This window comes from Rhagoletis pomonella, unplaced genomic scaffold (assembly GCF_013731165.1).
Source record: "Rhagoletis pomonella isolate Grant_MI unplaced genomic scaffold, Rhpom_1.0 Rhpom_scaffold_00002, whole genome shotgun sequence".
Lineage (NCBI taxonomy): Eukaryota > Metazoa > Arthropoda > Insecta > Diptera > Tephritidae > Rhagoletis > Rhagoletis pomonella.
In genome coordinates, this window is record NW_023458556.1 from 97,604,559 (window position 1) to 97,616,546 (window position 11,988).

Here is an 11,988-nt window from a genome sequence, read left to right on the forward strand (position 1 = left end):
GGAGGGTAAAAAGCCGTTGGGATTAATTAATGTCACAAAACTCAGCGCATCACTATTGTGATTTCTACCGCGCTTGAAAATATTCCACAAAAAATAGATTTTAACTGCTAATGAAGTGCACTAAAATTTTAAATTTTATTTTGTGGCGGCACTTTGAACTTTGAAAGTTCTTTGTCAATTTTCCTGAAATTTGCTTTCGCAAAAACATATCTAGTACTTGATTTCGTAGCTTAACTCAAGAGCTGGATGGTATGCATCCTCTGGCAAAACTAGGGGATCACACCGATTAATAGAGGCCTTCGGAATATCATCAACGTAAATGGGGTCCAAGACCTTTCCAAACTTATTTGGAGATATATTTATTTGTTTAAGGCAAAGTTCAGCCATTTCCTCCAGAAATACTGTGAGGACCAAATATCCCTGAGGAATTTGGCCCACACAAATACCCGCCATCAAAACAACCAGCAACACAAGTCATAGCAACACGAGTCATGGCAACACCCGACAGCATCTTCGGTGCCATGACAACGAAACATCACACAGCAACATGTAGCTGCGCGACCACGCAACATCAAGCACACAGCCTCTTAAAGATAAAACACAGGCGATCAACAGTCAGTGACGACGAGACTGTGATCGTGAACAAACGGCTACTGGCAAGAAGTGACTTCATCTGCACCGACTCGAGCGTCGGGCTTGATTCCACTTCTGCAACAGCTGCTGGTAAGGTGATTTCTTCTGCATCGGCTTGAGTGTCGGGCTGGACGTCACCTTCCCAGTGGCAGCGCCACAAGCTACGCACGCTCTCACCACAGCCTCTTGTGGCAACGCGTACGGTCGACACCCGCTCGCCCGCAGTCAGCTCCGCCGTTAACAGAGGGACGTCGACAGCGCCTACAAGAGCGGTTCTCACCGCCGTCAGCAGAGCGGCACCAACGCGTCATTAGCGCGATACTCTCCAGCGCGAATAGAGCGCCACTTATCAACGTCGCCAGAGCGCCACCCAACGGCGCGAGTAGAACGATACTCTCCGGCGCCATTAGCGCAATACTCTCCGGTGCGAATAGAGCGCCACTTATCAACGTCGCCAGAGCGCCGCCCAGCGGCGCGAGTAAACCGTTACTCCCGGCATCACCAAAGTACCACTCATCGGTGCGCCTCACCTGCATTGCTGAGAGCGCTACATCTCGACACAACTAGAACGCTACTCTCCGGCGTCACCGGAGCACTACACATCGGCGTGGCCAGAGCACTACTCTCCGCATTACAAGAGCGCCATATACTGACGTCACCAGAGCGCTACCCACCAGCGTTGTTAGAACGCCATTCACCGGCACGACCAGAGCGCAACCCACCTTGCAAGAGCGCTACATACCGACGCGGCCAGAACACCTCTTATAGACGTTAGCAGCGCGCCACTCAGCGGCGTCAGCAGAGCGCTGCCCAGCAGTACCAAATTCACGCCACTACAGCCTAACGGGCTCTTAACGGAACAAGGAGCCGTTACCCAGTCACTGCAAGTGACGCTACCGAATACGGCAAATTGTTATTTGTTATATGTTCTTTTATAGAAATTAAGAAAAATTAAATAATAAAGCACGATCTACCAGAGCCCCGAAACTACAAACTTGTTGTAACGAACCCTGGACACGGCGAGTATACCCCATCATTTTGGAAGAAGCATCGGGGCAAGCAAAAACGCTTCGTTACAATACATTGTAACTATCTCTAGATGGAATTAGTACAACATCGGTGTCAATGATGTTCCATGATATGTGTGGCAGATTTAAATTGCCCAAAACAATCATAGAATCGTAAGCATTGCATTTACGGATTCAAGTAAAGAAACTAGCTGCATATATACTGCTACGGCAGAATTAGGAGGGATGTAGCAAAGAGCTAAATAAATATAACTCTTTCCAGCCTGTACACGTATACATTTAAATTCGGTATATTCAATGACAGGAACACTAACTTGCTCGGATGGTATCGATGAATGCACCGCAAAAAGAACACCACCGCCGATTCTGACCTCGCGGTCACACCTGTATATTTGATATTCATTTGGAATAATTTCGGAGTTAAAAATATGAGGTTTAAGCCATGTTTCGGTCAAGGAAATAATATTATATTATAAACCTTTTAAATATAACTCAGTTAATTTGGTATTCAAACCTCTAACGTTTTGATAGTAAATACTTAAATTAGACTTGCGAGTTAGTTTTTTGAATCCGAATTAAGATTAGAAATTTTAGCTACGTTGTTATTACTTTTATTAGGTTTATACTCAAACTCACGAACAAACGCCCCGGTCGGCCAAAATGAACTATTTAGTAGTGAATCAAAATCTTCGGCAGCTACATCAATTTTAAAAGATGAAATATCGCGATTGTATTTAAAATTAAATTTACGAATAAATACATCTTTAGTTCTAATTTTAGTCGATATGTATGACTTTAGAGACAAGACAAGACAGTTCAACAACAATTATTGTCTTTTACGAAAGCAACCCTGTCGTCTACGGTAAATTTGCGAAACCTTGGACATAGATGCATCTTGTGTTCGTTACTCTCGCACATTTTGCACATATATTTAGCGACACTTGTTTGAAAAGTCTCTTATGCGAAAGTTCAGAGGAATGCTTGTAGTTCGGAGCCTTTGGAGGTTTCGAAGCCGTAATTCCTCTTAAACCTGAGACTGATTCTAGCGTTTGGAACCTATTTGAAAGGAATCGGTCCATATCTGTCCACTTGGAAATGTCAGTTTTATTATCTACTGATTGATCCCACAGCGAAAGTGTCACCTCAGGCAGTTTTGTAGAATATAGGAACCTTACTATTCTCAATTTGAAATATCGATCTGATGGCTTTCTAAGGCAGATATGCAATTGTTGATATCCCTTTGCAATCTTTTGATCGATGTTCCACATTCAGTTTCCACCGCCTTCAAGTTAAAGAGAATCTTCAATTGCGTATTGACCAGGATTCTCTTGCTTTCATACCTATCACAGAGATGCTTCCAGGCTGTGTTAAAACCTTCATTAGTTAAGGGAGACTTGTTAACAATCTCTTTGGCCTCACCCAGCGTTTTCTATCTAAGGTGATATAGCTTATCTACTGGTGTAAAAGCTTAAACAGGCGGCAGCGTTGAGCCGGACTTAATCCGGATCAACTGCAGTTAATTCTCGAGTTGGTCCGGATAAACGGTGCCGCCTGTTTATGCTTTAAGCCGTTTATTCAAAATATAAATGGCACGTCAGGTAATCACCTTTGAATACATCTGTATGGCAGGATAGGAGGTGTATATTGTTTGAACGAGTTGACATGTCCTCGTTTTCTTATTCTACCTTTTCTAACCTATCACATAGATCGCTTATTTTTGACATGCAGCGCAAGAAAGCTGAGCAGTGTTGCCACAAATTGTTATTATTTTTTACAAAAATCACCGGAAAATGTTACCAAACTCAACAAAAAATTACCAAACTTATTTTATGTGAAGAACTGTACAAACATACATATCGATGCCTTTCTGCATCAAAAAGAAAATTTTGAAAAAAATGTCGCTTACGTTATTTTGGCAGTTAGGGCTCGATATATCTGTACATATGTATATCCTAAGATACCAGGCTTTTCAGGCAATCAGCGCTCCATTAACCTCAAATTTTTACTAAATTTTGTTTATTTTTTTTTAAATATTGAACAAAGTTTGAAATTTGAATTTTTTCGAGTTCTGTTAAAGAAAGAAAAATATTTTTATAAAAAATAACCAAAATTAGATTACAAAAAGAAATAACATGTTAGAACCTATCAAAATATGGCGCGGTTATAATTTTTTCGACCAAGCGACAAGAAAATATATCAAAAATTCAACGCTTGAAGGAAAGCTTTCGACTCACACATAGACAGAGTGAAGTCCCCCGCTGAATGCCGTAGCTTTTTGAACGTAGAATTCTACTCATATATATGGTTGCCGGGTACACCGGAAAATTTATGGTAATTGAAAGTTGACTAGTTGTGACAGCAAAAGGTAGGACCGCTCAAAACCTTAAGGTCGTATTTACAGATTAAAATTCAATATGGAAACATTCAGTCGCTTAACCGACTCGGTCATAGAGTTTGATATAGATTTTGTGAGTACGCCCAGCAATGATCACTCAATATACTCGCTGAGAATTCAGCAAGCTGACCTGAAAACCATGTGGAATAAAGCCAAAGCTCTATTTGACGATCTTCTAACAACCGAGTCACTTCCTGCAAAGGATCTGAGTGCAATAAGAAAAAAAAAACGAGCTACACAGCTTTCTTGCGCTGCATGTCGAAAATAAGCGATCTGTGTGATAGGTTAGAAAAAGAAAACGAGGACATGTCAACTCGTTCAAACAACATACATCTCCCACCCTGCGATACAGACGTTTCAAAGGTGATTACCTGACATGGCCCACTTTTCGTGACTTGTTCACAGCCATTTATATTTTGAATAAACGGCTTACACCAGTAGAGAAGCTATATCACCTTAGAGAGAAAACGCAGGGTGAGGCCAAGGAGATTGTTAGCAAGTGTCCCTTAACTAATGAAGGCTTTAGCGCAGCCTGGAAGCATCTCCGTGATAGGTACGAAAACAAGAGAATCCTGGTCAATACGCAATTGAAGATTCTCTTCTACTTGAAATCGGTCGAAACTGAATGTGGAACATCGATCAAAAGATTGTAAAGGTATATCAACAATTGCATATCTGCCTTAGAAAGCCATCAGATCGATATTTCAAATTGGGACCCAATAGTAAAGTACCTATGTTCTACAAAACTGCCTGAGATGACACTTTCGCTGTGGGAACAGTCGGTAGAGAATAAAACTGACATTTCTAAGTAGACAGATATGGACCGATTCCTTTCACATAGGTTCCAAACGCTATAATCAGTCTCAGGTTTAAGAGGAATCACGGTTTCAAAACCACCAAAGGTTTCGAACTATAAGCATTCCTCTGAACCCTCGCATAAGAGACTTGGCGCTTTTCAAACAAGTGTCGCTAAATATATGTGCAAAATGTGCCAGAGTAACGAACATAAGATGCATCTGTGTCCAAGGTTTCGTAAATTATCCGTAGACGACAGGGTTGCTTTCGTAAAAAAACAATAATTGTTGTTTGAACTGTCTCGCCTTTGGACAGTTGGTATCGAAATGCACTAGTTCGTTCAATTGCGCCAACTGTCATTCTCGACATTACTCACTCCTACACGTTCAAACAGCACCTCCAAAAGCAACAAACAGGAATGAGATTTCTGAACCTTTGGATACTTCAGCGTCCACATCCATATAGGCTCAAATGCGACGCGATTCTACAAAAGGCAAAAGCAAAACGGTTACTAAGGTAAAAACACATGATGCTAATACAAGTAAAGGTGTATTATTGGGTACAGCTCGTGTAGACATTCACTTTAATGGCACGAATTTCTCAGCGAGAGAACTAATTGATTCGGGCTCTGAGTGTTCTTTCATTACGGAAAGGCTCAGACGCAGAATCAACCTGCCGACCAAGAAAATGCATGCCCAAATTTCGGGCATCAACAATACGGTTTCTGCGCAGGTAAAAGAATCGTGCTCAGTTCAACTTAGGTCACCCATTGATCCACTGATTTCAATAGAAGCGATGATGTTAGTTTTACCCAGACTTACTGGAAATTTGCCAACGTGTCACATCAGCGCACTCGCGCAGCAAGCTTTTCCAGATCTTGTCTTGGCGGATAAAAGGTTCTTCATAAACGAGCAAGTCGATCTTGTTCTAGGTGGAGACATCTATCCCCAAATAATTTTAGGCGGTATTCGAAAGAATGTTCTAAGTACGCTATTAGCTCAAGAGGCAGTATTCGGTTGGATACTGACGGGTCGGGCAGACTCAGACAATCCAACTACTAATCGCGTATCGTTCTTCAATGAAGTGGCCGTGGATAAACACATCAGCACTTTCTGGAAGTTGGAAGACATCCCGAGAGACAGGATACTGACAGCGGAGGAAAAGCAATGCGAGGAGCTCTACAAACGAACGGCAATGCGGAACCAAGATGGAAGATACATCGTGTCTCTTCCATTTAAAGACGATTTCCCATCTAAAGTCACATTAGGGCCTTCACTGAAAATAGCCTTTTCCCAGTTTTACAAAAACGAAAAACGGTTAGAGAAAAATCCTGAGTTGCAAAAGAGTAATCATGGAATATGAATCCATGGGCCACATGTCGAAAGTAAATTCAATTCAGTCAGCAGATTCCGTAAACAACTATTATCTACCTCATCATTCTGTGATAAAAGCAGAAAGCACGTCAACAAAGGTGCGTGTAGTTTTCAATGCGTCTTCTCCAACAGCGAATGCTGTCAGTCTGAACGATGTTCTTTTGCCAGGACCCGTGCTTCAGTCTGACCAGACAATATTAATTCCTTGCTGCAATAAGGACATTGCTGCAATTAGCTGATGAATCTGAGAGCTCTTATTCGATAGCCTCGAATATTTTGCACAAATACATGTATGTCGATGATGTGCTCGCTGGCGGACACACCATCGACTCTGCGTTAAGAGCTCGAGATGAAGTCATCACTATTTTACAATCAGCCGGTTTTCCTCTGCGAAAATGGACTTCGAACTGCAGCCAAATACTACAAGGCATTTAAAAATCACATCTGTTGAATGAAGACTTTTTGGAGTTCGAGGACACTAGCAGTGTGAAAGCGTTTGGTATAAGATGGAACGCTCACTCTGATCAGTTCTATTTTATAGCCAAGCCTATCGAAATCCACGAGAGTTTCACAAAGAGATCGATACTTTCTGATATCGCCAAACTTTTTGACCCACTTGGATGGCTAGCACCGATAATTGTTGTTGCGAAGATACTAATGCAAAACATCTGGTTAGAGGGTACCGACTGGGATGAGAAAGTATCTCGAACAACATTAGACAGATGGCAGACTTTCACGAAAAACTACAACGAAATCAACAACATACGTATTCCTCGATGGGTAGAATTCTCGCCAACGGAGAAAATCGAAATTCATGGATTTTGTGATTCGTCCGAAAAGGCATACGCGGCTGCAGTCTACTTGCGCGTGGAACGAGAAAAATGCATATTTGTCAATTTGCTGTTTGCAAAAACTAGAGTTGCACCAGTAAAAACAATTTCCCTACCTCGATTAGAACTTTGCGGGGCTGTATTTCTGGCAGAAACCATCGAATCAGTCATCAATAATCTCGACTTAGGCCACTTGCAGATACACCCATGTTCGTGGTCTACATTCGTAGCCCACCGTATTACCAAGAAAATCGACAAAGTGGGAAACTTGAATTGGCGCCACGTGGACTCAGCTACAAATCTCGCTGATTTGGCAAGCCGAGGCATACTGGCGCAAGAATTGATCAACAATGCGTTGTGGTGGCAAGGACCTTCTTGGCTGCAAGAAGATAAAGAAAAATGGCCAACACAAGAAACAGACTTTACCACAAACATTGAAGAGAAATCTGGAGGACCGATCGATGCGAAAAGCGAAATATTGCCCTTAAATCCTTTCATCGACAAGAACGGTGTTTTGAGAACAGGCGGTCGTCTTGGCGCATCTCTCGATCTGGCATACAACGAACGTTACCCAATCATCCTTCCTTATAATTGCAGGTTATCACGTCTGACTGTCCAATTCGTCCAAGATGTCTCACTCCACGGTGAAAACCAACTAATGCTGCGTCTCATCCGAACGCAGTATTGGATTCCGAAGGTCAAAACTATGATAAGGTCCATCATCTACAATTGCAAGATCTGCACGATATTTAAGAAACGCTCACAAAATCAGCTAATGGCGATACTACCACAAGAACGAACAACCTAAAAACCTCAAAAGGATATGTTTGTCTGTTTGTTTGTTTTTCTACCAAAGCCATCCAATTGGAGGCCACCAGCGACTTAAGTACAGCTTCTTTTCTAGCAGCTTTTAGCAGATTCGTTGCCAGACGAGGGTGCCCAAGAAACGTCTATTCAGACAACCGGACAAACTTTGTTGGATGGTCTGTGGGAGTCAGGAGTAAAAAATAAATGGTTCGAAAATACTTAATATGGAAAAAATGGGAAACACCTTCAACAAAAAAAATTATCAAAAATCAACGCGATTTTTGACTAACTCCGAACTTGCCTTTTTTACTAGAATTTAATGGGCTGCAAAACTGCATACTCATCTGATTAAAAAGTTGAAAATTTTGATGAAAATGACAAGACCACTGGTGAAACTGGTACTATTACCACGCAACACTGCGGAAACTAATGAACCAACAGCTTCCACGTAATCAATGTCAAGTGTAAACTTTAGGGTTCTTAAAAACAAAAAACAAATATCAAAATTTACTGAATTCCACTTCTACTACTCCTATCATATCCCACCTCATTAGTATGCTCACATAAAAAAAAAATAAAAAATAAAAACTCAATAGCAGCAAATAAGCGGAGATCGCCAATTTGTTAAACAATATGATCCCAGATGAATTAGTAAGACAGTTTATTTTTCGCAGAATAATCTTTTCATAACAACGCAAATGAAATTCAAAATTTTAAACAATCACTGTCAAACATTCTTACTACTTCACCTGGTATAGCTGCATCAGGGACAAACAACAGTATACATACTTATGCATAATCAGGAGACAACTTACCGCAACTCCTGCTGAGCTCCTGGAGTCTCTGTTATCAGCGAGTCAGGAATCAATTCTCTTCAGGTTCGGGAGCTCATCCGTTTCGAATACTTGGTTGGCCGGTTGATCACCCGCATACTCAGCGGCAGGCTACCAACATTTAAAGGATTCAATTGTCATGAGATTTGTTTTCGATTTTCGTTACATTTTTGTTATTAGTACTACCTTTCCTAAGTGAATAAACGTTTTCTTAACATGAACTGCTTGGAAAATCTCTTCTTAAGTTTAATTTTGTTTAACACTTTTTGCTTAACCTTGTTTTGTAGTTAAATTATACTACGTTCATGCGACAAGAATTCATGAATTCTTCATTTCATGAATTCAAAAATGGTCCCGTTTATGTATAGTTCGCGAATACATGAAATAAAGTGCTTGGAAAAAGTGGCAATGCAATTGCGAGAAACTAAACAGTAGGGTTGTTACTTTTTTGGCCTCCTTTTGAATTTGCAAAAGTCGTTGGTACCAGGCAATGAACCACATTATATTTAAATTGGTTATAATATATTTTCAGTTTATTCTATTTGAATTTATTTTATATTTCAACGATTCCACATAACTTTTCCAGTGTTTTAAATCCTGGTTATGCCACTCATGCTTTTTAATCTAAAACCATCATAACCCTAGTAAACAGCTGTTTGTGAAACGTGGCGTTGCCGGACTTGCACTTCACGATTTCATGAAATGATGCCGAATTCATGGTTAACTTTCGTGTATAACTGAATTCATGAAATGGTGTTTATGCAGCCAATTTTAACCCGAATTCATGAAATGAATTCGTGAATTAGCCTACGCATAAACGTAGTATTAGTTGTTTAGGCACACCACTGCATAGAAATTAAACTTATTCACCCTGATTACAAATTCACGTTCACAGTGCAGTTCAAATCGCTACATGGATTTTCTTTGCTGATCACCCCCTGTTGCACGTAAACACTATCACGCATGGATTTATCTAGGACTGCTTACGCAGCATTTAATAATTAATATTTAAAAATAATTAAGTTCCAGCAATTGTCATAATGGTAATATTACGTGCGGAAATTCTGCAAATCATGTTTACCAAATATAAACAGCAGTTGAGCAAACAAATAGAATCCTTGTTTTCGTTTTTATATTATCAGCTACACTTATAATCTTTACGAACATAGGTGTAGGTGTATGTACGCATAACATTTTTTATACTTACTTCCACGTTAACCAAGAAGAAACAAGTAAATAGTAAAATCAATTCTGATTTAACGAAAGTGTTTTAAAGCCAAATTAATTGTTAGTGAAATATTCTTCAGCTAATACCCGGACATAGCTTCTAAAATGAGAACAACACTGTATGAACTATAAATATTTACTATGAAATGTAGCTAGAGGATGCAATTTTTATTTTTAAATGCACTTTTCACAATATATTTTCAATAAGGTAAATTATGTACATTACATTCGCTTAATCCGCTTGTTGGGCATCTACTGCATGTATATATATGGCATGGTGAAATAAAAATAAGGTGATGTCAGTTGGGGGATGTTTGTTGTAATTTTGACAAATTCGGTAGCCCCGTTCTGAATGATGCCCTCTTGAACAAAAACTACACTAGAAAAACTCCTTTCAGGTATTGTGCTGAAAACGTAAGAGTGAACATCACTGACATCACTTGACATTTCTGTTTAGTTGTGACTTTTCCATTATTTAATATAATAATATTTTTTGCGAAAATTGTAATTTGTGTGTATATTCAACAGGTTTTAGTTGTGGATTTGCGATTTTTTACAAATTTAGGTAAGCAATTTTATGTATTTATGCCAAGTGGCAAATAAAGACTAATTATGTTTACCTTCCATAGATTTGTGAATTGTGTTTTTTATCTCAGCGAGAAGCTGCGAAATAAGTGCTGCAAGTTCCAGGTGAGTTTATTCAATTGGCCAGGTTGTTAATAAAATGGTCAGTAAAAGTGCGTTTCTTGTTTAATAGGTTTTGGAAGTTGTGCCTGTTCACCTACTAGAGGCTGCAATACAAGTGCTTTACAAATAAAATTACGAATATCCTTTTATAATTCATAAATAATCAGTCTTTTAAAAAGAAGAAAGAACTTACTAAGAGTAGTTGTGTTTGTTTAAAAAATTATTCAGTAACTCGCCAGCAACTCTCCAGTAACTTAATTTCTGCGAATTCGCTCTCAAAGAAAAAATATCCAAAAAAGTACGTGAACGCAAGTCCAGTAATAATTATCAAGTTTCATGAACAGCTGATAAATTGGTTCTTTATTCGCAGCAAATTCCTAATCTTACTAATATTATAAATGTGAAAGTTTGTATGTTTGGATGTTTGGGAAATCATCACGCGGAAACGACTGAACGGATTTGCATGAAATTTTGTACGCAGATAGCTTATGAGCCAGATTGGTTAATAGGCTGTTCCTTTTTAAGAGTTGCCACCTGTTAAAAAAGTTCAATTTATTTAATATGCGGGAACGACTGAACGGATTTGCATGAAAATTTGCACACATATAGTTTATGACCTAGATTGGAAAATAGGCTAATTTTCTTAAGAGTTGCCACCTGTTAAAAAAAGTTTAATTAAATTAATACGCGGAAACGACTGAACGGATTTGCATGAAATTTTGCACACGGATAGCTTACAATCTAGGTTGGAAACCAGGCTACTTTTTTAAGAGTTGCCACCTGTAAGAAATGTTTAATTTAATTAATACGCGGAAATTGGTGAACTAATTTGCATGGAAGTTTTCACACAGATATCTTATGAGCTAGGTTGGAAAATAGGCTACTTTTTTAAGAGTTGCCACCTGCTAACAAAGTTTAGTTATATTAATACGCGGAAACGTCTTAACGGATTTGCATGAAATTTCGCACAGAGATATCTTATGACCTATGTTGGAAAACAGGCTACCATTTAAAGAGTTGCCACCTATTAGAAAAGTTTAATTAAACTAATACGCGGAAATGACTGACCTGATTTGCATGAAAGTTTGCACACAGATAGCTTATGATCTAGATTGGAAAATAGGGTACTTTTTTAAGAATTGCCACCTGTTTGAATATGAAATTTTGCTCACAGATGGTTTATGACCTGGATTGAAAAATAGGCCACATCCTTAACCGGTTTCCCGATCAGAACGAAATTTGGTACACTTACTACGTATTTCGCAAGGATGGTCTTAGACTGAAAGTAATTCCGATAACTCAGGCCCCTCCCATACAAATTGGAATTTTCATATTACATACATATCTCTGGAAGTATTTGTGGGAGAGAACTGGAATGTG

At 39.3% G+C, this 11,988-nt stretch overlaps 1 protein-coding gene across 1 annotated transcript; it reads left to right on the forward strand.

The window, feature by feature from the left end:
* Positions 1 to 6,881: 6,881 nt before the first annotated feature.
* On the forward strand, positions 6,882 to 7,862 carry LOC118756300. Its single transcript, XM_036491074.1, has one exon. The coding sequence runs from the start codon at positions 6,882 to 6,884 to the stop codon at positions 7,860 to 7,862; it is 981 nt and encodes a 326-aa protein (XP_036346967.1).
* The last annotated feature ends 4,126 nt before the right edge of the window (positions 7,863 to 11,988 follow it).